Here is a 22713-nt window from a genome sequence, read left to right as displayed (position 1 = left end):
TGATGTAATCTCACTCAGGTTTTAAATTCACTCGCCGTTTCAAGCAATATGGTACCAACCTCATCATCTTCATTTAAGAACGAATTGCTTTTTCCATTACAGCCTCCAGTTTGAGATATTTCATTTTGCCTTTTCAAAATTGTATTGGAATGAGACTGGTAGGCAAGTTGTCAAAGTTGAAAGCAATTTGCAAAAAAAAAAAAAAAAAATACAAAAAAAGCACACACATCTTCAAAATTGGATACATTATTTTCAAGGCCTGACACTAAACCTTAAAACTACTTTGCTCTCTATGTAATTTTAACCGGTCCTGCAAAATAAGTGCTAAAATACACATTATGGTAATTCTTGAAAACTAGTCTAACAGAAACCAATGACTCTGAGAGAAACTGGCTTCTCTCTTTATTCACAGCCTAGTTCAATTAATTATTTAAAGGGGATGAATTTAGAATCTATATCTAGACCTGACCTCTCCAGAAGTTTCAGCCCATACATCCATCTGCTTTCTGAGCCTCTCTACCTAAAAGCTTCCACAGATGCTGCAAACTCAAGATGCACAGAACCAACTAACCACCTTCTCACCATCCACATCATTTGCTTCTAGTTATGCCTGAAACCTGGGAGCCACCTCCAGCTCCTTGCATTTTTTTCCTCAACCAGGTCATCAAGTCCTGTTAACGATACCTTCAGTTGCCTTGTCACTACATCCACTGCCAACATCTCGGCCCAGGAGCAGCATCGCTCACCTCCCATTTTTAACTTCCTAACTGTTCTTGGCTTCTTCCCAAGCATTCTTCATTAATGCTTACAGTTGGTAAAATACTTATGTGCCCTACTTGAAATCTCTTAGTGGCTTCCTACTGTTAGGCTAAAGTTCAAATCCTTCAATATGGCATCATTTTGGGGACTCTGCTCATCACTTTCTGCTTCTCACATACACTATTTGCAGCACCTTGAAAAGGATGCACCTTGTATGACCACCACACCTTTGCACACGCTGCCGTTTACCCTGCTTGGAATGCCCTTCTTGCCCAGTTGGTACCTGCTCACTCTACATCATCTGGCAGAAACAGCCCCATAGACACATAGCCTTCTCAGCTTCCTGCAACAGTGGGGGCACCAGCTACCTCCAGTGTCCATGCACTGCAACTGACATCGGTTATGGTACCTGCTGTTACAGAAATTGCTCTCTCTCCCCCACCACACTATACACCCCTCACAGGTCAGTACCATACTCCACTCATTTCTGGACTGGTAGAGTCTGATGATAAAGGTGCAACTGTGCACATTTAAGACACAGCACTCAGTTCTCTGACACAAACCTGTTCAATATATGTTGCTGCTGCTGTTACGATAAACACTGTCATACATTAATTTAAAGGAAGGCAGAGAATGGAGTTTTTCTTGACTGCTCAAAACAAAAGCATTCACATTCACAATCTAAGTAAAATAGCAAATATTTTGAGAACTCAAGCATGTACCTTAAGGAAGAGTATCTACGATAAGGCCTATGATAAATCACAAGCGCTTGCTATCTCTACATTAGAACACTTCAAGGGGCAACGCAACTGTCTCACCATGCCCTGGAGGTAGTTTCCTATTGCAAAACCATGGAGCATGTGCCAGCAATCTGAAAAAAAAAATGTCAAACTGCACCTGGATACCACCAGTGCCCTGGATCCTTTAGGGGTAATGATCCGGGGCTGCCTCCAGCCACAACACTGTAAGAATTGTCCCCCAAGGTGGGTTAGTTAATAATTTGGGCTCTCACATGACTACCTTTGCCGTTACTTGAGAAGTCAAGAGACAAATACAATGAGTGCACACCCGCTTTATGCACCTCTCCATAAAAATAAAACCCAGCCTCACTGGAAGAAAGAAGGCAAGGCCCCGATATCTTGAAGGTTGTTAAACCTTACATTTGGGGATACAGAAGTGGTATGTGCCATGACTTAGAAGTTCCTTGAACACATGACCCCTTAGGAGCAGTGAGTCTCAAGCCTGGCTGCACACCTTCAAGAGATGCTCATTCAACTGATGCGGATTGCGCCGAGGTCCCAGGCTTCAGAAAGTTCTCCGGGTGATTCAAAAGTACAGCCTCATTGAACTATGGTCCTAAGTTTTGGAGCAAAGGAACACACAGAACTGACTTACTTTTCTCAATTTCAAAAGGATGCACAAGATACAAAACAGCCTTTAAGAGCTTTTAATTGATGGTACTGAGTGGAATAAAGTTTTTTTCTTAGACAATAAAGCAAAAAAATTAAAGTGACCCCTAAATCCACTTTTTAAACTGATTATAAAAGCAATACATGCTTACTACAGAAGAGTTAAAGGTAAAAAAATTCTTATGGTGTCACCATCAATATATAATGAGCTGACATTTTAGTATACTTTCTTACTACTATTTTAGGTGATGATAATGAGGAAAAAATAGGTTCTTAATAAATGTTAGATATGATAGACATATTTTAGCCTTTTCATACCTCATTTTAATTCACCCTCAACAATTCCACAAATAAGTGTATTTTACTGGTAAAGAATTAACTAGCCTGGCTCATACAGTGAAGTGGCAAAGATGGTCTTAAATACTCCAAAACCCACACACGTGCTTTCCTTTCGTCCCATAGGGCTATCCTACACACACACACAGACATGTTTATAGAATTGCACATACACTATCTGCTTTGGCCCAGAGGATAATGTATGTCAATACTCATCCCAATCCCCAAGAAGGGTAGTACCAAGGAATGTGCTAACCATCGGACAATTGCACTCATCTTCCACGCTAATAAGGTCATGCTTAAAATCTTGCATGCTAGGCTTCAGCATTATGCGAACCAAGAACTTCCAGATGTTTGAGCTGAGTTTAGAAAAGGAAGAGGAACTAGAAATCAAATTACCAACATTTGCTGGATTATACAGAAAGGAAGGGAATTTCAGAAAAACATCCATCTCTGTTTCATCAACTAAGCTCTTACAGCAATGGGAATACCAGACCATCTTACCGGTCTCCTGAGAACCCTCTATGCGGGTCAAGAAGCAACAGTTAAAACCCTGTATGGAACAGCTGATTGGTTCAAGATCGAGAAAGGAGTACAACAGGGCTGTCTGCTGTCACCCTGTTTGTTTAACCTATATGTGGAGCACATACATGGGCTGGATGAGTTACAAGCTGGGAATCAAGATAGGTGGGAAAAACAACAACCTCAGATATGCGGATGATACCACTCTAATGGTAGAAAGCAAAGAGGAATTAAAGAGACTCTTGATGAGGGTGAAGTAGGAGAGTGAAAGGGTCAGCTTATGATTAAATACGAAAAACTAAGATCATGGCATCTGGCCTCATTGTTCTTGTACTTAGTCCCCATTACTTCATGGCATATACAGGGGGCAAAGGTGGAAGGAGTGACAGATCTCCTCTTCTTTGGCTCCAAAATCACTGCAGACGGTGACTGCAGCCATGTAATCAGAAGATGACTGCTTCTTGACAGGAAAGTGATGACCAACCAAGACACTGTGTTGAAAAGCAGAGACATTTACTCTGCTGACAAAGGTCCATATAGTCAAGGCCATGGCTATAGTCAAGACCACCAAGCTTCCCAGTGGTCATGTACGGTTGTGAGAGTTGGACTGTAGAATGCCAAAGAATGATGCCTTCAAACTATGGTGCTGGAGAAGATGCCTGAAAGTCCCTTGGACAGCAGGGAGATCAACCCTAAAGGAAATCCTAAAGGAAATTAGTCCTGAATATTCACTGGAAGGACTGATGCTGAAGCTGAAGCTCCAGTATTTTGGTCATCTGATGTGAACAGATGACTCACTGGAAAACTCCCTGATGCTGGGAAAGATTGAGGGCAGAAGGAGAAACAAGTGTCAGAGGATGAGATGGCTGGACAGCATCACCAATGCAGTGAACATGAACTTGGGCAAACTCCAGGAGATGGTGAAGGAAAGGGAAGACTGGTGTGCTGCAGTCCATGGGGTCTTAAAGAATTGAACATGATTGAGTGGACGACTGAACAATAACAACAACATACATTATATATGTTACAGTACACAGTATAGTAACCTATTCTTTTCCTTGACATTATTGTCAACCTTTTGCCCATATCATTAAACATTTGTCAAAAGCACGATTTTAATGGCAATGTTGTCTTCTAACCTGTGTGTTTCACAAATTAGATGCCAATCTCCATGCTTTTGGTTACTTTCAAGGCAAATGTATGATTACCAAGACACTTTAAAAATCTATCATTACACATAATTTATTTCAAATGTAAGCTTCAAGTAAATTCCATCACCATATTTGACTCTGGTACCAACAATAAAATGATCTCTACTTGCATACTGATACTTGTAAGTTTGTGTAATTCTCAATTTTAGTATTTTATCTAGCTTACTGATAATTTGGTCTTTTAGTCTTTTTTGTCTTCTTCTAAAATTATTCATTATTCATTGTGTTTTACATGCAATGTACTTTACTTTGTGAAATCTTTTCAGGCAACTTCAGATTTTCAAAAGATATGATAAATAAAACCACATAATTCTTGAAAAGAAGGAACTAAGACCTAGACAGTGAAGAAATGGTGGTTCATGAGTATCTACAAAACTATTGCAACTAAGTATGAAACCCTGTCCTGACCAGCTAAGACAAAAATGAAGACCAAGCCAGTTATAATTGATTAAAAGAAGCTAACTGGTCTACCTAGACAGGAAGAAACTTTCTGACTACGGAACTCGAAGACAGTTGATCATGTGGGCCTCATATAACAGACAAAACATAATATAATCGGTGAGGCTTCAAGGGGAGTTTTTTTTTTTTTTAAGCACAAAGATGTTCTCTCACAACCATTTCTTTCAGCAACCCTCCATAAAAGTCAAGGACAAAATGTGAAGTTGTAATTCTGTAAAGGGATTTGGAGAGCAGCAGAGATGGACAGTCTATGTGTGCTAGGATCTGCCAGAGGGCAGGGCTCAGGGAATCCAAGAGATGAATGGTAAGAAGTCTCTGGGGCTACTGTTCTCCCCCATCACTTCTCAGCCAGGTACTGCAGGGCAGAGCGATTCAAAATTGAGACAGCAGGACCTGAAGTGCAGGCACACTGCATGACTGATTCGAAGGAAACCCATGTGTATCAGACACTAAAGTGGAGAGGGAAGGACTAACATTTTCCCAGGAGGATTAAGAGCCTGATAGGAAAGACATCACCATTCAAAAGTGGGAAACAGTTGGGGGCCATGACTTTTCGCAGAAAAAAAGCAGCTCTGAATCTGTTCAAATGCTTGAACTCAGCTCAGGCCCCAGGGACCTGTGGCTGTGAAACTTGAACATTGCCTTTGACGGGCAAGTGCTAAGAGCAAGGGGCAGTGGAACATGGGCTCACTGGAAAGACACTGCATGTACTTCGATTGCCAACTCAGACCATCTACCCTATACTGGGCTGTGGGGTTAGATGCATGGACCACAGCCAGGGGCTCCTGTGCCCTTCTGGTTTGTCTTGGGTTTTGCTAATAAGGAGCATCAGAAAGCATTCAGAAGGATGGAGGCAAATAAGGTTGAGATGTCTATCTCCCTGCAGAGTCACCATGGGCTGTGTCCCTTCACTTAAGATACCTGTCACATTCCTTCTCTCTCTCTCTCCAGGTTCTATAACTGCTCCCTCCCTCATTCCTTCAGATCTAGAGAAGCTAGTGGCTTCCTATTGCTCCCAGTCCCTTAAACTTTCTTTATACCCTACCCACACCTTTTATATTAATAGCTAATATGATCATATTATGAGCATCCCTTTTTATAAACTCTCCTCAAATTATCCAATTCATGCTCCCAATCTTTTCATTGCCCAAGCCCCACCTGATACTCCCATAGTTAATTATTTAAAATTACACTATGCAAGGCTCTGTGCCAACCCAGAGGGCAGTGAACTAAGGTGAAGTGAATAAGTGCTACAAGTCAGATGCTGTGCTAAAGATTTACAACCACCTTCCATCTTTAAGCATGTATTATCTCCATTTTAAAGATGGGGACATAGAGGGGTGGAGAAGCTGGTCCAAAGTTACAGAGCTACTCATGGTCACTGGACACTAATCCTCGCTGGGTTTACAGTTTTGATGTAAGATACAGATAATCAAATAATGCAATAGAATCAGGTGTGCAAATAAATAAAACAATGACAATGATAAGATTCAGAATGGAACACAGTAATTATGGAAAATTTCACGCAAGAATTATAATTCACTTTGGCCCCTAATGAGCCGGGAGAATTGGAGGACAGGATACATCATGTCTGGACAGTGGGTGATGGGACAGGATTTTGAAGGCAAAGAGTTAAGAAAACAATTCTTAGGGTACAAAATAGAACTTTGAGTGAATGTGAGATTTTGAGGGCACTCCATCCTTACTCCCTGTGAATCAGGAAACCAAAACTGTAGTGTTCTACCTCTATTTCAGAGGGAGAAATTCAGCTGCTTCAGTGGATAAGAAACACCATTCAGATATGCCACAACTGGTCTCACTGATTAGGGACCCATCCCTACCAAAAGTTCATTTATAGTTTTGATTCTTTCTGTCCCAAAGTCATCTCTGTGCCTTACTGGAACTTATGGATATCAAAAGTACCTTATCCCAAAGTGTAATTATCATAGGTAATTCTATTATAATCCTCTAACTAGACTTCTTTCCTGTAACCACCTAGAGTCTTCAAATGAATAAGGACAGAGCAGCACTCCCACGTAACGATCCTCTGTTAAAGTTCAGGTAGAGTATAAACACATCCGCAACCACATTAATGCTGACACAGACGAGACACTCAGACACTCTGACTTGAACAACCTACATTCGAGCAACAGAGGGAGTTTGATACCCAGTCAGAATGTGAGTCCACTTGCTTCTAACGTTGAATTCTGGACAAAGGCCAGGGGAAAATCAGAACCGAGGCCAAGGTAAGAATATTAGGTTTTTGTTGTTTCAAATAAGGCTGCGGGGTGGGGTAAGGCATAGGGAAAAGAAAAGCAAACAAAACAAAAACCTAAACACAAATCTAGATGTCTATAAACATTTAGTTGGTGACCACAGCATATTCGAAAGAAAAATTTTAATATTCCAGCTACATGTGACAGTGGATGGAACTGGTCAGATTTAATTGGGGATGGGGTAAATCAACAAGAGGTTACCAAGCAAAGCAAACCACAAGAGAATGGCAGGAATGGGCTCCCAGGAAGCCTTTCTGGGATACTCCTCCCCCAGAGTGCCTCCTTCCTGCTTTAATGATGCTTGTTGTTCATTTTTCTCCAGCCTTGGGATCTATCACATTAGGGATAGGGACACTTTCATTAAAACAAATAAAAGGGAAACACATAACAGAAATCACTGAAACAATTAATTTCCCTGACAGTTAAAAAATATGACCCGTGTTTGAGGGATATTAGGACCGAAAGGAGCCAGTTATCCTTTGACAAATTAGACCTGTCTAGAAATTCAAACTGCCCCAAGTCCAAGGTCTGCCCAAGCCCATCCATCCATCAGAATTTCCCATGTTTGGAGATGCAATCTGAAAAGTTTCCCAGATTCTAACCAGGGAAACCACTGGGGCCTCTTTCTCTCATTCTCATTTCGAAGGCAGTGACTGAAGTGCTACCAGTAGTACTGGAAATATTAACATAGTCCACAATAAAGATGGGAATGTGCAGTCACTAAAGATGAACAACTAAGTTTTGTTGCCATTTTATGAAGTAGTCATGCCTTGAGAAATTATATGTTCAGACTAAAAATAATTTTTCAGAGTCCAAATTTTATAAACACCTTAGTAGGCCTGTGTTTTAAGAGCTAGAGGTACTGAACTTATAAAAACAGGTTCTAAACATATACTGTATTATTCTATACTAAACACATTCTGCATTTTTGCAAAATCAAATTTTAGAAAATTAGAATATTCGTATACTCCAGATTTCTGACACTAGACTTTAAGTTATTTAAAGAATGAATCTTCCAATTCTAAGTATCTAACACTAGGCATCTATTCATCTCTTATTATTAGATAATATATTCTGTCATATGATCCCTATAAATAGTAATAATTATTACAGGTAATTCTTCTAAATTAAAAATAGATTCAAACAACAAATTATGGAATAAAAATATAATTATTTCATCTCACTAGTAATGATGTGGAATGTTATAAAGAATGGAATTCATCTTTGCTTTCAACAGCATAATACTTATATATGACAGTATATTTATTACATAGCCTCTGACTTAAAAAAATTCAGTTATGCTTATCTCCTGTCTAGTACACTCAAAATTCATGTTATAGCATGTCTGTTACAGAAGAATACGCAGACACCAAGAGGGTTTGTGACTTGCTCAAGATCACCTAGCAACACAGTCAGAATCAAGCATGCTAAAAGTAGGTCTCAGACTAGCTTCACTACAAGGGTACTTCATTTGTGTGTTGAAATGTTTCCTATAGTGTTTATTTGAAAATTAACTTAATTCCTAAATTCACTAGGTGGCGTTGTTCATAAGAAGTCTACAGTGACATCTTTTGTGATACAAATGTATACTTACATCTGGTATTTTGTAAGAAGTTTCCTAATATTGGAATTTCTTAAAACAGCTACCCTATATGTGCCATGTCTTTCAAAATAAATACTGAGTATAATGGGAGTAAAAGATTAACAATCTTTCTTTTAAGCCAAAATAAAGTTGTAACTACAAGATGGCAGAACTTTTAAGCACTTTTATATTACTATTTCTCACAATGTGAAGAAAGCAGACATTCTTTAACTATTATATAGTAGAGTATGGCAGGCATAGTAAAAGAATGTTAAGTGCCATGAAGATCTAACAGTCTAAGTACTATATTAACCAGCAAGGTTTCTTTGTTTTGTTGCAAATTTTAGGTAGAAAATAGCTTGGTTATTTTAAAGAGACACAAAAATGTTTAAAATGAAAAGTTCTACAAAGTCTATGCCCTTAAAAGCACCATATATCTAAATATTATCCTCTGAAATTATGATAATCTATATTACAGAAATTAATCACAAAAAGGAGTTTCCTATCAAAAACACACTTTGAATGATCTAAAATGAATTAAAGCAGAGAGAAAACTCTCAGGAGAATTGCCATCAACATACTAATAATCTGACCATTAGGAGTTTGATAGAGTTTATCACCTTTTTAACAAAGAGCATTTCCATATTTAACTAGCAACTCCAAAAAGGACATGTACCCACACAAACAGCTGTGCATTACCAGAACTTTATAGATGTGATGCAAACAAAGAAAAGGAAATCCACAGCAGTGACTAACCACACTGTACATTCAAAACAATGACCACACTGAAAATCATTAGAGGCAGTCTGTTTACTTAGGTCTGGAACAATAGATGACATTTAACCCCAACTTTTTTAATCCCTCTTTTGTTTACCTACAAATAATCCTTTAGTGTATCTATAATATTATTATGGTATTAGAGTAATATGAATAATATTAGTATTAGCAATTGACATTTAAGACAAAAAGCAGACAGCTACACCGGACGTGAGTCAAAGACCATTAAGGAATATTGAAAGGCATTTCTACATGTAATGTATAGTGGGTTTTCCCAAGCACTTTTTGTTTTAGCTTCAAAAATAATGAATGAGAGTTTATCAATGGCTAATGATTAGATTCTTTCACAGAGAAAACTACCCCTTATATATGGGGGGGGGGGGGCGGAACAGAGTTAACAAGGAGTTAAAACAAACTAATTTTGAACATATTCATATTTTGGCGTCCTGAAACTTACAAACTGCCAAGCAGATGTTTTTTCCAAGTTTTCTGATCTGCCAAGTTTTAACTTGGAATACATTTGTATTCTAAAGTCAAAGTAATTTAATTAGAGAAACTTGGACACAAAGAATCAAGGCGGTAAGATACATATCTTTCCTCATCTCAACATAAACAAATTACAGGGAACTCTGATTGAACTGCTAGCAGAAACTTTCATCTCACTGTCAGGAGAAACCTCTCAACAGCTGCACACATCTGCAAGGCAATCAGACAGATGCTGCTGCCGCAAGGGCTGAGTCTGACACAAACCTGAGTCCTGTGTTCCCAGAACTGAACAGAGTTGCTACCCTCAACAGACTTCCCAGACTCTCGACAGAAAGCCCAACCGGCTCATCAGCTGTCACTGCCAGCCACAATTTAACTATTCTTGAACAACCAGCAGGGGAAAAAAAAAACCCCAAAAACACAACAAACAAGCAACAAAGTCTCAAACTAAATGTCCGATCTATTGTCTCTGACAATAGAGCCTTTCTCATTGAACCCTGTGATGTGTCACTGAGTTCTGTAAAGAGAGACTTAGCGTATCACGTTGCCAAGTGGATACTAAGAACTGTGCACATATTTGTGCCCAGAAAAAGAATGAAAAGGGAACTTTGGAATCCTCCGCGGCTGGCCACCGGCAAGGCTACATTTCAAGAACGGAAGGATCTCCTACCTGGAGCCCTCTTCGTCTTAGAATGCTGGACTCATCCATCTCCCCCTCCGCTTTCTCTGAGCCTCTCACAACAGTCTAGCCATGCTGTACTACCGCTACTTCGGCACGCTAATTCAGAGCCGGCAGCTGCTAACACTTACATCACGCTCTAGCTGATTGGAGCCCTGAGTCAGCTGGTCCCGCTTAGCTATTCACTCCAGCAACTTCGGGGATCACGGATGCTTGCAGTTCGGTGGGAAAGCGCAGCAAGTGGGCTTAGACACCTAAAGCATCCACCCAGGCAGAGGAGGCTCTTGCTAGTAGATAAGAAACCGTGGGAACCCGGCTTTCGCTACTCCTTCAGAATACTGGCCCTGGCATTCCAGGCGACCAGAAAATAGCTTTCGGCAGTGGTCGCGGGTCAAGTCCCTTCGGAAGCAACTATAAGGTCAAAGTAGCTAAGTCAATCAGCGATGACAGACACCTCTGCAAACAGCAGCTGCTGATTGGGACGGTGAGAAACTAGGGCACAGCTGGCCAGCCAAGCAGCACCACCTTCCTGCCGCTCATCTTTTCTGATGGCATCAAAGGAGAAAAAAAAAAAAAAATGTAATAGAACACACAGGCCACCGGAAAACCTGAAAACAGAGGGCTCAGGGCGGCGGCTCTCCAGTTACAGCGGGGAGGAACCCTTTCCCCTCCCAGCGCCAAAGCCAATTTATTTACATAAATACCTCACCGCCCATTCCTAGCCCAAAGATACAGTTCAGATTTTAATCTCCCTCATGATAACAACTTTCTCTGTTCATACTGACTCAAACGTAAAAAGGGAGAAGAAATTTTAAGACCCATCATTAGTTGGAATATTAACCTATTTTTAGTCCATAAACAACTAAAAAGAAAAAGATACCCATCACGTGCAATTTCACAGTCTGTTTCAGCTTGTTTACTCCGCTCATCCTCATCTTATTTCAATTCAAAGCAACCAAGAGATGCATATTAAGTTTTCATTACTGGCCTAGCACAGGAGTAACAATATCTGATACTACCAATTTATAATAAATTATTCCCCCTTGATTTCTTTTCTAAAGACATTTAAATTGGGAGCACAGTATAGTCCTGAGAAGCAAATACTAGGGCTATATTGTAGTTTGTAGTTTGTCTCAGCACTACCTCCTTCTTCACTTTATCCATTAGATAGTCTTTTTTTCTTGAAAGAAAGATAGTCAAGAAGGCAGGCATAATGCATAATTTATTTTCAAAAAATCAGTAATTTCTGGTTTTTACCTAATGCAGGTATCTAGCAATTTCTAAGCATGAGGGTGGGGAAGAAATGACAAGTGGTTCCTACCCAGACACCTGCTATTACACTAGCTTTCTGTCTCTTTCTGGCTGTCAACACACTGGTAGGCTTGCTATCAATTGATTAGATTATGTCATTAAAAAAGCTCAGGGATTTATGAATCTAACCACTGAGGAAAATTGATTGCATTTTATGTTCCCAAACCATCTTTGCAGACATCTCTAGACATACAAACAGAAACTCTGTCAAGAAATGCTGGCCTCCCACCCACCCACCCCTCCCAGAAGCATCCACGGAGAAAGGTGTCAGGGTGTTTTACCACTGAGGCATGTTCAGTGGATACCACTTAAAGGCAGCAAACCCCAGAGACTTTTTAGCTCTTGCTCTTGGGTGGAGTAAGGCCATCTCTAAAAGAAAGAAAAGGCACCAACCTGGTCATTGCTCAAACCAAAATATACCCCCAAACTTCTAGCACAATTTTTTTATAGATTTTTAAAAATACTATGCATTTTTGTTTAAATTGAAGGACAAAAAAAAAAAAAAAAGGCAGAGAAGAAATGAAAAGAAAAAGTCTAGGGTCTGGAATGGAGGAATCTGGTGCGCTGTCTGTGGGAGAAATCTGCAAAGGGGTTGGAAACAGATTCCCATCCTTGACAGGCCCACCTGTACTTTAATCTTTTCCTGCAAAAGGAAGACCTTTCTGCTCAATGAAAACAAAAGGAATGAGATGTTGCCCTTTCTCCCTCAACTCACCCTCCTGAGAGAAGAGCTTAAGCAGCTCCCTGAATTTAAGTGCTGGCTTCGACAAAGTACCTTGGCAGCAGGTCAGAATATATTTACCAACTGTAGATGTCATTGTTATCTGCCCACAGAGGCATCAGAAAGTCCTAACTGAATTTAAAAGAAAAAAAAAAAATCATGACCCAAGAAGCTGAACTTGGAAAAGCAAAAGCCAAGAATGGTGTCCCTATATGTGCTTGTGATCTGAGAGCTGTGATCTTCATTGTGCTGGCCCTTCTAGAGAAAGTGGGGTCTGATAGAGGACATCAAGTTCCCACTGAAGAAAAGGAAGGGGAAAGACTTTTCCCCTTCAAGCAGAGATCATAGGATGTCGGGAGGAAAAAAAAATTATATATAAAGCCCAGAAGTATCTTTTCTGTGACCAATCGAGTAAGATGGTTGGAAGTGCTATCAGAAGACATTTCGAGGAGACACTGACAAAGCCAGGTATGTGTATCTCAGATAAGTGGGCTCTGGGCATCGCAGGCGCTAGGCAGCTAGACCTGTTTGGTGGCTGGGGTTGATAAAAAGGGATCTTGGCTAAAGGTGAAAAGTATGTTTCTTAACAAAGGAATATTCTGAGATAAAAATCTAGGATAGGATCCAACCATTAACTAAGTCTACGATGAAGATTATGACCATTGCACCATCAAATCTAGTATGAAAAAATATCGATTACCTGTCAAAATGTATCACTTTGAGAAGTGATACACGTACATTTTAAAGAAATAAAACCAGCCAGAGGCAAAAACATTTAGGACAAAAATGAAAGGCTGCTGAAAAATAACATCAAGCAATAATGGCTTAGCTGAGGGAATAGTAAAAGGAAAATTGCTACATTTACCCTTTGCTATATATTTTCTCATCAAGATAAGCCATGTGTTAAAATGCAATAAAAACTTCAAATGATGACACTATTCACAGGTAATAATTAGGAGTGAGCCTAATTTCCATTAATAAACTCATTTTTCCTGCGACTTTATACCTTGGTGGAATCTGTTCATATTATTATGAGTCAGTTCACAGAGTACCGAACTCAACGTGTAGGGCTTTTACATGTGTATTCAAATAAAATTTGGTAGGCTCTGTCATTAATTATAATCTGAAGCCAGAGGCTTTGTGGTGCTTGATTTTTTAAAAAAATTATTTGTATGTGTACACTTCATGTACACACTATCATAGGCATAATTTACTTCATAGGATACTCAAAATCTGTGGATACTGTAATAAGGACCAAATCTAAATTTTATTTATTGTTATAATAAATGGCTCACAGAAACAAAAACAAGACCAAATCCCAGGGGAGAAAAATCAGGGGGAGGGGTGGGAAGAGTTTCGTTGTACAAATTTTCACAAAGAGTGAGATTTTGTGATCACTGACACCCACAGCAATGTCACCTGGTGCTAGGACACAGATGTGTCGCGTGATTTACAGTCACATATTTCTCACAAATTTAAAACCAAGGTACACCTCTCTCCTCCCGACACATTGGTTTCTCTAGAGTAAATGCAGCTTCTGACTTTACCCACTCTTCAGCAACTGACCTTGCACCCGGAAACCTTGGTGAGGAACACTGAGCAATTTTTTAAAAACCAAAGCTGGGGGATGTTTCCAAACCTAACTTGACCCACTCTATTCCACCAGCTAAATTCACTCTCTGCCGGCAGCTCTCAGCCTCTGGCTCCTGGACCACTTACCCAAAAGCCACGGAGGTGATGAGGGAGGGGAGTAGAGGATCTCTTCCTGGTGAAGTAGGGGGCTTCTCCCTCCAGACCAGCCTGCGGGAGCAGAGTCCTCCTTCCTCATCTCACCAGAGTTCCCGGTGTGCCCAGGATGTGATTTCTAGTACCATCACCACAATCTGCGGTGGGATTTGTCCTTAATGTTTGCTTTTGTGTGTGTTTGTAGCCATTACTACTTCTTAGCAAGGTAGACAAACACCCACAAAATGCATTAGCCACAACATCTTGTTACTTTGAGACAACCGACCAAGGGTTTATAGCCTCTGCTCACTCAGGAGGAAATCCAATATAGCCAGTGGATAAATTCCTTCATTCATTCATTGATTATTTTTTCTACTCATAGATAAATGCCAGTGGCCAATGCGTATGTCATATTTTAAAAAGGTAACATAAAGGTCATAAAAAGTTGCAAATAAGAAACAGGTCATTCATGACAATGCATATAAAATATCTATTATCGTGATGATTATTATTCCTCTGGCAGGTTAAGTGGTAAAGAGGACCCTGAACACCAGTAACGAATGCAGCTGTGAGATTTACTCAAAATATACATTTCAGTGTTGACATTTACAATCCTTCTTAATTTCAGCACTTTATTTTCCTCCATGTTTTATTTCTAATAACAGCCAACAAATACTGATCACACAGTATGTAACAATCACTCTTCGAAGTACCTTATACAAGTCATCTGATCTAATTCTTTCAACAGCCCTATGAATTAGGTATATTATCATCCCCGTTATACAGATAAGGGAACTGACCAGAGAGGTTAAGTAACTTTCCAAAGCTTACACAGTCAAGGAAGGGCAGAACTAGGGTACCAATCCTGACAGGCTGACTCGAGTTTGGGTTCCTAACAACCCTACTACCTCTTAACGTTTAAACATAGAAGAAAAACCTGTTTTCAAGGTGAAAAGAACGCATGAGGGGTGTCAAATTTTTTAGCTTCAAAATGAAAATGACCATATTCTAAGCTATTCATGGTCAGCACACACCAGAAAGAGCTTGTGGAATCCCAGATTCATGACCACAGGTCTCTAAAAATCAAAAGGAGGAGGTGTGAAGAGCCAACTCATTAGAAAAGACCCTGACGCTGGTAAAGACTAAAGGCCAAAGGAGAAGGGGACGACAGAGGAGAGATGGTTGGATGGCATCACTGACTCAACGGACATGAGTTTGAGCAAGCTCCAGGAATTGGTGACAGACAGGCAGGCCTGGCGTGCTGCAGTTCATGGGATCGCAAAGAGCCAGACACAACTGAGCGACTTAACAACAACAACTCGGCTACTTTAGGGCTGAAGAGAGAGCGATGCCTGTTGGCAAGAGCTGGGTGGAGGAGGAAAGCAGCCAGGGGATAGTGCTGGGGTGTGGCCTCTGTTTCTCCTCAATGCACCTGGGCCTCCAAAGGTCCCACTCTCACAACTCTTCACCCTTCTGGCTCCCGAAGTATACAGCTCTAAATATAGCATATATTTGTTTACAAAGAGTCAATCCTACAGAACCAAGGCTCCCTTTGCAGTTGTAGAGTGCCAGCATGCTACACATTCCCATGAACTTGGGGGCTCTTCAAAGCTCTTCAGTCTGCAGACTGACACACTTCAGTTTTCTGGAATCTGCCATCGAAGGCACTCGGTAAATCACTCTTTCCTTTCAGGTGAAATGACTCAGGGCAAGGCTGTCCTGAGCACTGATGAGAAGCTGGAAGGGAGGGGAAATTCCAACCCTGGCTTTTCCTTCCACTTTCCAGGAGTCATGACTTCCCAGCATCCTTGGAAGAAAGTGCCCTGCCAGTGGCCCGGGGCACGCTCCCCAACAAGACAGCCTGGAAGCCGGGGAAAGTCCCTCCACTTTTTGAGCTTCAGTTTGTGAAATGAAGATGTGACCACAGGCTTAGCAGTGGGAACTGCAAAGAGGAGGAGGCCACCTGCTGGGAAGCTGGGAAACTGCTGGGGAACTGGGTCCCAGTGCCCCCCAGGCAGGAGCAGTCCGTGCCCCTCACACTGGGCACCTGGTCCCTCCTCTGCTGACTGCACAACCATGGCTCCAAACTCGCCCTTCCTCTTCCAGGCTATGAGCATCTCATCAAGCATCTGCTTCACATGCCACTCAGCTACCTGCCTGGTTTCAGGCTCCTTCGACTGGCCAAGTCGTGCAAGAGGTTGAGGGCGGAACTCAGCTTCCCAGCAGTGCCTCCTCATCAGGACTCTCCCAAGTGAGAAAGCAGTGCTCTGACACCAGGGATGTGCTGAAGCGTGGGGGCTGAAAAGCCTGCTGCGGACTTCCTGTTAACTGTTAAATGCTTGGCTACAGTTGACATTCATCTTCACCCATGTCCAATACTGGAACATTACAGCATTAGCCTAATCTTCAGAAACATTAAAGTAACATATAAGTGATACAGATCACCAGTGTCATCAATGCCCAAAAGATACCCAGAAATAGGTTCCCTTCTACAAAGTCCCAGGAGCTATTATGCTCAGGAATAAACACTGAAACTGCAAATTACCTTGCCCTGTATTTTAAATTGGTCATGTAAAGCTGGAAAATAAAGTTTTAATCTCAAAAGTTGAAAAAACGCTCTTCATACTGTATGTCTTTTTCTCCTCAAAGGGGAAAAAAAAAATGTAAACCTGTCAAGGAGACTGAAACAAAAGGGCTTGATGCCTTCTAGGGGGAGGAGGAATTTTCTCACTTTCAAACGAAAGAGAGGATCCACATCTTCCCACTGATAATACACAAAAGTCTGAATTTATCCAAAGAGTGGCATTTTCCAAAACACATGTTTCATTTAGCGAAAATTGCAGGTAGGGTCAGTAGCAAGCATATGCCTCTGAAATATGCTGCATCCCATGCTTCCTGCATATAGCTCCATCTTCCATCCTGCCTGTAACCCTGAAGACTGTTACAATGTATGCAATCAGTGACTTCCACAATATAACAGGCATGAAGAAAAGCTATATCGTTTTGAGGTCCGCATCACCTTTTAAAATCTAATTATTTCTGGCATATTAGCCATCAAATCACCACTGACAATATGACGGGAATCATGGTATTGAAAAAATTACATCCTAGGCGGGAATAATAAAATATAAATCACATACGTAATTTTCTTTTGAACATTTTAACAATGACACCCTCATATACATATGAAATATAGCAGACTATCCTCATAAATGACCCAACATCAATCACAGCAGGAAAATATTCTCTACTTTGCGAACACACGAATCCAACAAAATATAGCATTTCTAATAAAGTTGGGTAATACAACTTCATTTTTTTTATCGAGGGGCATTTATGAAGATCTGACAATGGGAAATGGCTCCAATTTTTTTTTCCAACTATGTCCCTTCATCTCTAAATGACACACAGCTAACACTGGGACCATAAACTAATATTTAGCAAACTCCTATATGTCACATTAATATATAGATGGAGACGGGAGTAGATGAGTGGAGTGATACTGGCTGTATTGCCACCACAGGCTACTTACCCACTGTATGAGCTTCAGACATGGGTGCGTCCATGTGTTTATATGCATGATAATATTCCTGGCATCAACTAAGTATTTTATGAGCTTCTGAAACAGAGATTTTTAAAATTATTCCTAAAGTGATGAGATCTACCTAGAGATAAAAGATGAAGATTATTTTCAAATTTTGAGCTCTATTCTAGGTTTAATGGAATCAGAGATTATATATACTGAATCAGAGATTATAAATGCACTTTTAGGCTACACATGCATTGAAATTTTCTTTTTTAGTCCTACAAAGACAAGAAGCTAAGTTCTAGGTTAAATGTACTGTTACCTATCTAAACTACTCCAAAAAAGTAAATACAAGTGAAGAAAAGTTATGGAAAATCTTCTAAGAAGAAAACCTAAGCCTAGTCATCTCAAAATTCAAAAGCTGATTGACCAAAGACAGCATGCTAAACAAAATTAGGGTGGGAATTCATGTGTGAAGTAACCAGTCTTTCTTTGTCTCTGTTTGTATCCACATGAATTACGATATAGATCTGAAGGGCCTCAAGCAAACTGTTTTAAATCCAGTGATCATGTCTGGAACCTTATTCTACCTTGAGGCTCCAGGTTCGATTAATTTCTGAGGTTTTGCTGGGAACCTCATTCTGATCTTTTTTGGATTATGTTCACAGAGTCAAGCAATTTTGGTGACTCTTCTGCAAAATGCTGAGGAGAGGTGCAGATAGCAATGATTAAAAAACAAGTTGCTTTCCTTCAGGCAAGCAGGTGGCAGTCAGACATCTATCCTGAATCCTGCTTGTCATTCCACTACTCCTCAAATTGGTTTGCCTTCCCTTCCATCATCCTCTACTAACATGGCATCCGATTTAGAAGTGAGCCGAAATGGGGCTGTGCCCACAACTCATCTTCAGTTGATGGAGAGCAAGTACTCCTTGAGACTCTGTCATCTAACACAGGAAGCAATGTGAGTTCCACTTCTCTACGACATTGACTCTGTCTTCCAGCTTCCATGAAATGTACTCTTCGGAGAAACACAAAATGTGCTCCAGATTCTACCTCATTAATCCTCATCAGCTTCTTTCAAAGGAGAAAAGGAAGAGACTGGCCCAATTTACCCATGAGGAAAGCGAGGCAATGAGGTTAAAAGAAGAGCTCAAGGTCAAGGAAAGAGCAAAAAGGCAGAGCCAACGACAGCATTCCGGCTTCTCAGGCTGCGTCCCGGTGCCCATGCAGCAGCCGCTTTCCCAAAACACCTTCCCTCCCTGCTTCACTTTTCTAGTCCACTTCTGCGGTCCAAAATTGCTTCAATTGCAATTCAAGGGCAAGGGCTGCCCTGCAAAACTTTAAAATAGACAAATGAAGAAAAAGAAAGAAAGAAAACCAAACAAACACAAGCAGAGAAGGAGAAACAGCAGCATTAGCTGAAGGTCAGACAAAGGAGACGAACTTCCACGTTAAGCCTCACCTGATGACACAGTACCTCTCCCTATCTGGTTCAGTAAGAGGATTCTGCAAACACAGGGCTTAAGTTACAAGTACATGGGCCACAGATACATTGGGTTTATGTTTTTGTCTTGCAGTGGCAGAGTTGCTCTCTACACTACAAGAACAGACAGTCACGCGACAGCACTCAAAATACCATGATTCTTGGGGTCATGTTATTATACATTTAGTCTTTGACTCTCATCTAAAACTTTGACGGGTAGTCTCTCCCAATTTTTCCTTTCTCCATCTGTTTGCTCAAGAAAAATGCTTAACTTGTCTGGGTTTCTTAGTAATATTTTAAATATAAATGTAATAGATGTCTATTGGGGAACATCTGGAACAGATACCACCACAGTGTCATCTCTAATTTAATGAACAATGATTTATTACCCTGATTTTCTTAAACACCAGTGTGTGTGTATATATATATATACACACACACACACATAGGACATATAAGTTTCTAAAAAATGGTCTTGAAAATAATTCTTAAAGTAAAATTAAGAGGTAGCTTTCATAGACTGAAATCAGTATACAACAGTCTTCCTATAAAATATTTTAAAACTTTGATTTGCCTGGGTAGCTGATTTAATTTCTCTCTAGTCTATATGAAAATGCAGCAGGGGCTCTGGCATATTCTCCTTAAAAAATCAAGGAAACCTATCTCAAGTTTTACAGACTGATAGAAAGTCACTCAGTTCTATTTGAAATCCCTAGTTCATTCATTTATATTCATTAATCTTAATGACATCATTAATGCACAATGTGTTTCACAGAAACTAATTGTATTTTGCCAGAATCAAACATTAACAATTATGCTTCCCATTATCACCTAATGAAATAAAATAAAATGTTAAAAGTCTCAGGCACATCACTGAATATTTTGGCATGGTAACTGATTTTCATTTTTAATGCTGCAATAAATTGACCAGATTATCATCAATTAGATAAATTAATATTCTTTAATAAGGAAAGCAGTAGGAAATTCTCCTGCTAGAAACTGACAACACTCTATACTTCCTTGAGTTTCATTGAACACTGGCTTAGCCTTCTTTTGTCCCCTTATCTAAAGCTGGATTTTGTGACACAAGCTAATACCACACAAGAGAACATATTCCTTTTTAAATTTTATGTACTTATCATCACTTTAAGAAAAGATAGGAGATTAGGAAATCTTGACTCTTCAAGTAAAGGAGAAGTATCTACCTGAGCAGTAAAAATGCCCTGAGTCAGAAGTACATGAATCAACTTGTTTAAATTGTTGTATTACTATATACACATACATACACACACACACATAATTTTATGCACTTGATTCAAAAATCAATCTCTAAACAGCTGCTAGGGATTAGGCATTAAGATGGATGTCAAGAATAGAAAGAGGGAAGAGACTTCATTCTAGTAGAACATGGTCACAGGATCTCAAAACACATGAAAACAAAACAGAACAACAAAGGGATTGGTGGAATCTCAAGGACAAATATTTACTCAAGGTGCTGGTGCTGCAAGCACAGAAGGGTGGGGAGAGAATGAGGGAGGTTTGGGAAGAGGACGTAAATGATGGTTCCCAAATTGATCTGCACGTCTGCTTCACTGGAAGAGCCCTTAAAATTTCCAAACACTAAAGCTACGCCCAGACCAATTAAATCCCAATCTTAGGCGGAGGCGGGGGCGGGAGTCAAATATGAGTAATTTCTGAATCTCCCCAGGTGATTCCACTGTGCAGACAAGCTTTGGTGACCACTGGTCTGAAAGAAGTGAAACTACTGAGTGGGGTAGATGGGGAAGATAACAGAAGCCCAGTGGTCAGAAGGTCTCCACTACTTACCACTAATTCCCTGCCGTCTACTTGGTAAGTGATTATTCAGCTTGAGAAAAGGGTGAGGGGACAGAGGTGATGGGAAATAGTAAGGAAAGGAAGGACGGATTCCCATAGCTGTGAAAGAACATGCCTTTTAGTTTCTTCATCAAAGATGAGTATTTCCATGGAAAGACAAGGCATTTTTGTACAATCTTTCTCTAAAACTGAAGCTCAGTGAACTGAGTAAGTCCTGTCTGTCTTGGTCTTACTAAACCATGACAATGACTCAATTATGAAAAGCAAACAGGATCCTTCACCTCGTCCTTCTGCAGGTTTCCCCAGGGCCGCCCGAGCTCGGGTGATGGTTTTATACCTCACCTGCCAACCCTGGGTGGCTGCCACCACTCTCCTCTGAGACAGATGGGACCGGACATTTGTGAGGCGCCTACTAATCGTGTTCTTTAACTGTCCTCTGGAGAAAGCTAAACACAGCAGGACATGTGTACCCTGACCATTTTATCTACCGAAAATATTAACAGATTAACTCTGATTTCATTTTGTAAAACATTACACAGAGATTCCTTAAGTCATCAGGAAAGATACAGACTTCCTTAAGGAAAAATATACAATGCAATTCTAATACTTGACTGGAAAGCAGGATTTAAAAAAAAAAACTTCTTACTTGCCTTCTGAAGTGCATGTTTTAGAAATAAGTTACTAATTTCACTACTCAGTTTTCAGAGGGGACACTTGTATTTATGGAGTGAAAATGCTGCTTCCTTTGCATGTTTCTGAAGAAGCATCTTTCTTTGTGTTATAAAGTTGTGTTTCTTTATGTATAAAAACCATCACAGATTCTTAACATGAGGCTGCTGATTTGGTGTGGTGTTTAACTGCACATGCATTAGAAGTTTCTAACAATGCATTCTAGAAACATGAAGTCTATTCTTTCAAGAATTACACCTAACATGATGCACTAAAATGTCCTTTAAAATACTGGTGGAAGGAATTTCTCCAGCTCAAGTATTCAATATTTTCTAAACATAATTCAAATATACAAACCTGATACCAAAACACTGATCATATATTATTCTCTAAAGCTCAAAAGGCTATCAAGATTAACAGCACTGTCTAATAGCAGTAATCTGCAGCCCAAATGTGAAAAATCTCCATGTGATATGACAAAGCATTTTAATTTCAACCAGACACTAGCTTTTTATAAGCTCTTCCTGACAGATTTCTTACAGTGAGAGAGTTATTTTTACAAAGTCCAACTGTTTTTTTTCCCCCCAGTTGACTTCATGAACCACCCTGTGACCAGGGCATACCTTCCGCTCACATGCAATATGAATGTATCTTTAAAAAATCCTCTCAACATGTTTACTTCTATCAGCTACAAATGAGATTTACTGAGGTGCCACCTACTGGACACAACACTATTAGCATCAGTGCACTTCACCTGATTTCCTTTTTTCAGCTTTTAAAACTTGATTCTCTCTGAGTTAATGCAGATGAAGTAAATGTATGTTTCAAATGAAGGTGATCTAACAGAAATCACAGAGTCTGTCCCATCAAGGGTGCCCCTAGGTGATGATGTTTTGAATGCTCGGATGGAAGTGCTGGCTTCTTACCTATCATCACGGCTGCTCAT

General features: G+C 40.1%; 1 protein-coding gene across 11 annotated transcripts in view; it reads right to left on the bottom strand.

The window, feature by feature from the left end:
- MAST4 (microtubule associated serine/threonine kinase family member 4) overlaps nucleotides 1–22713 on the bottom strand; it is a 610376-nt gene that overhangs the window by 352994 nt on the left and 234669 nt on the right. For 2 of the 11 annotated variants that reach the window (XM_070476774.1, XM_070476775.1), the window contains exon 1: nucleotides 10488–10587. The exons of 8 other annotated variants lie outside the window; for them this stretch is intronic. In XM_070476774.1, coding sequence (XP_070332875.1) covers nucleotides 10488–10526 — 39 coding nt within the window. In that variant the 5' untranslated portion in view covers nucleotides 10527–10587. Of the gene's footprint in view, nucleotides 1–10487; nucleotides 10588–22713 lie in introns of those variants that run through there. One more of the 11 variants, XM_070476773.1, reaches the window with a different exon arrangement.

Source organism: Odocoileus virginianus, chromosome 14 (assembly GCF_023699985.2).
Source record: "Odocoileus virginianus isolate 20LAN1187 ecotype Illinois chromosome 14, Ovbor_1.2, whole genome shotgun sequence".
Classification (NCBI taxonomy): Eukaryota; Metazoa; Chordata; class Mammalia; order Artiodactyla; family Cervidae; genus Odocoileus; species Odocoileus virginianus.
Note: the sequence above shows the minus strand (reverse complement) of the source record. Positions and strands in the feature narration are given on the sequence as shown.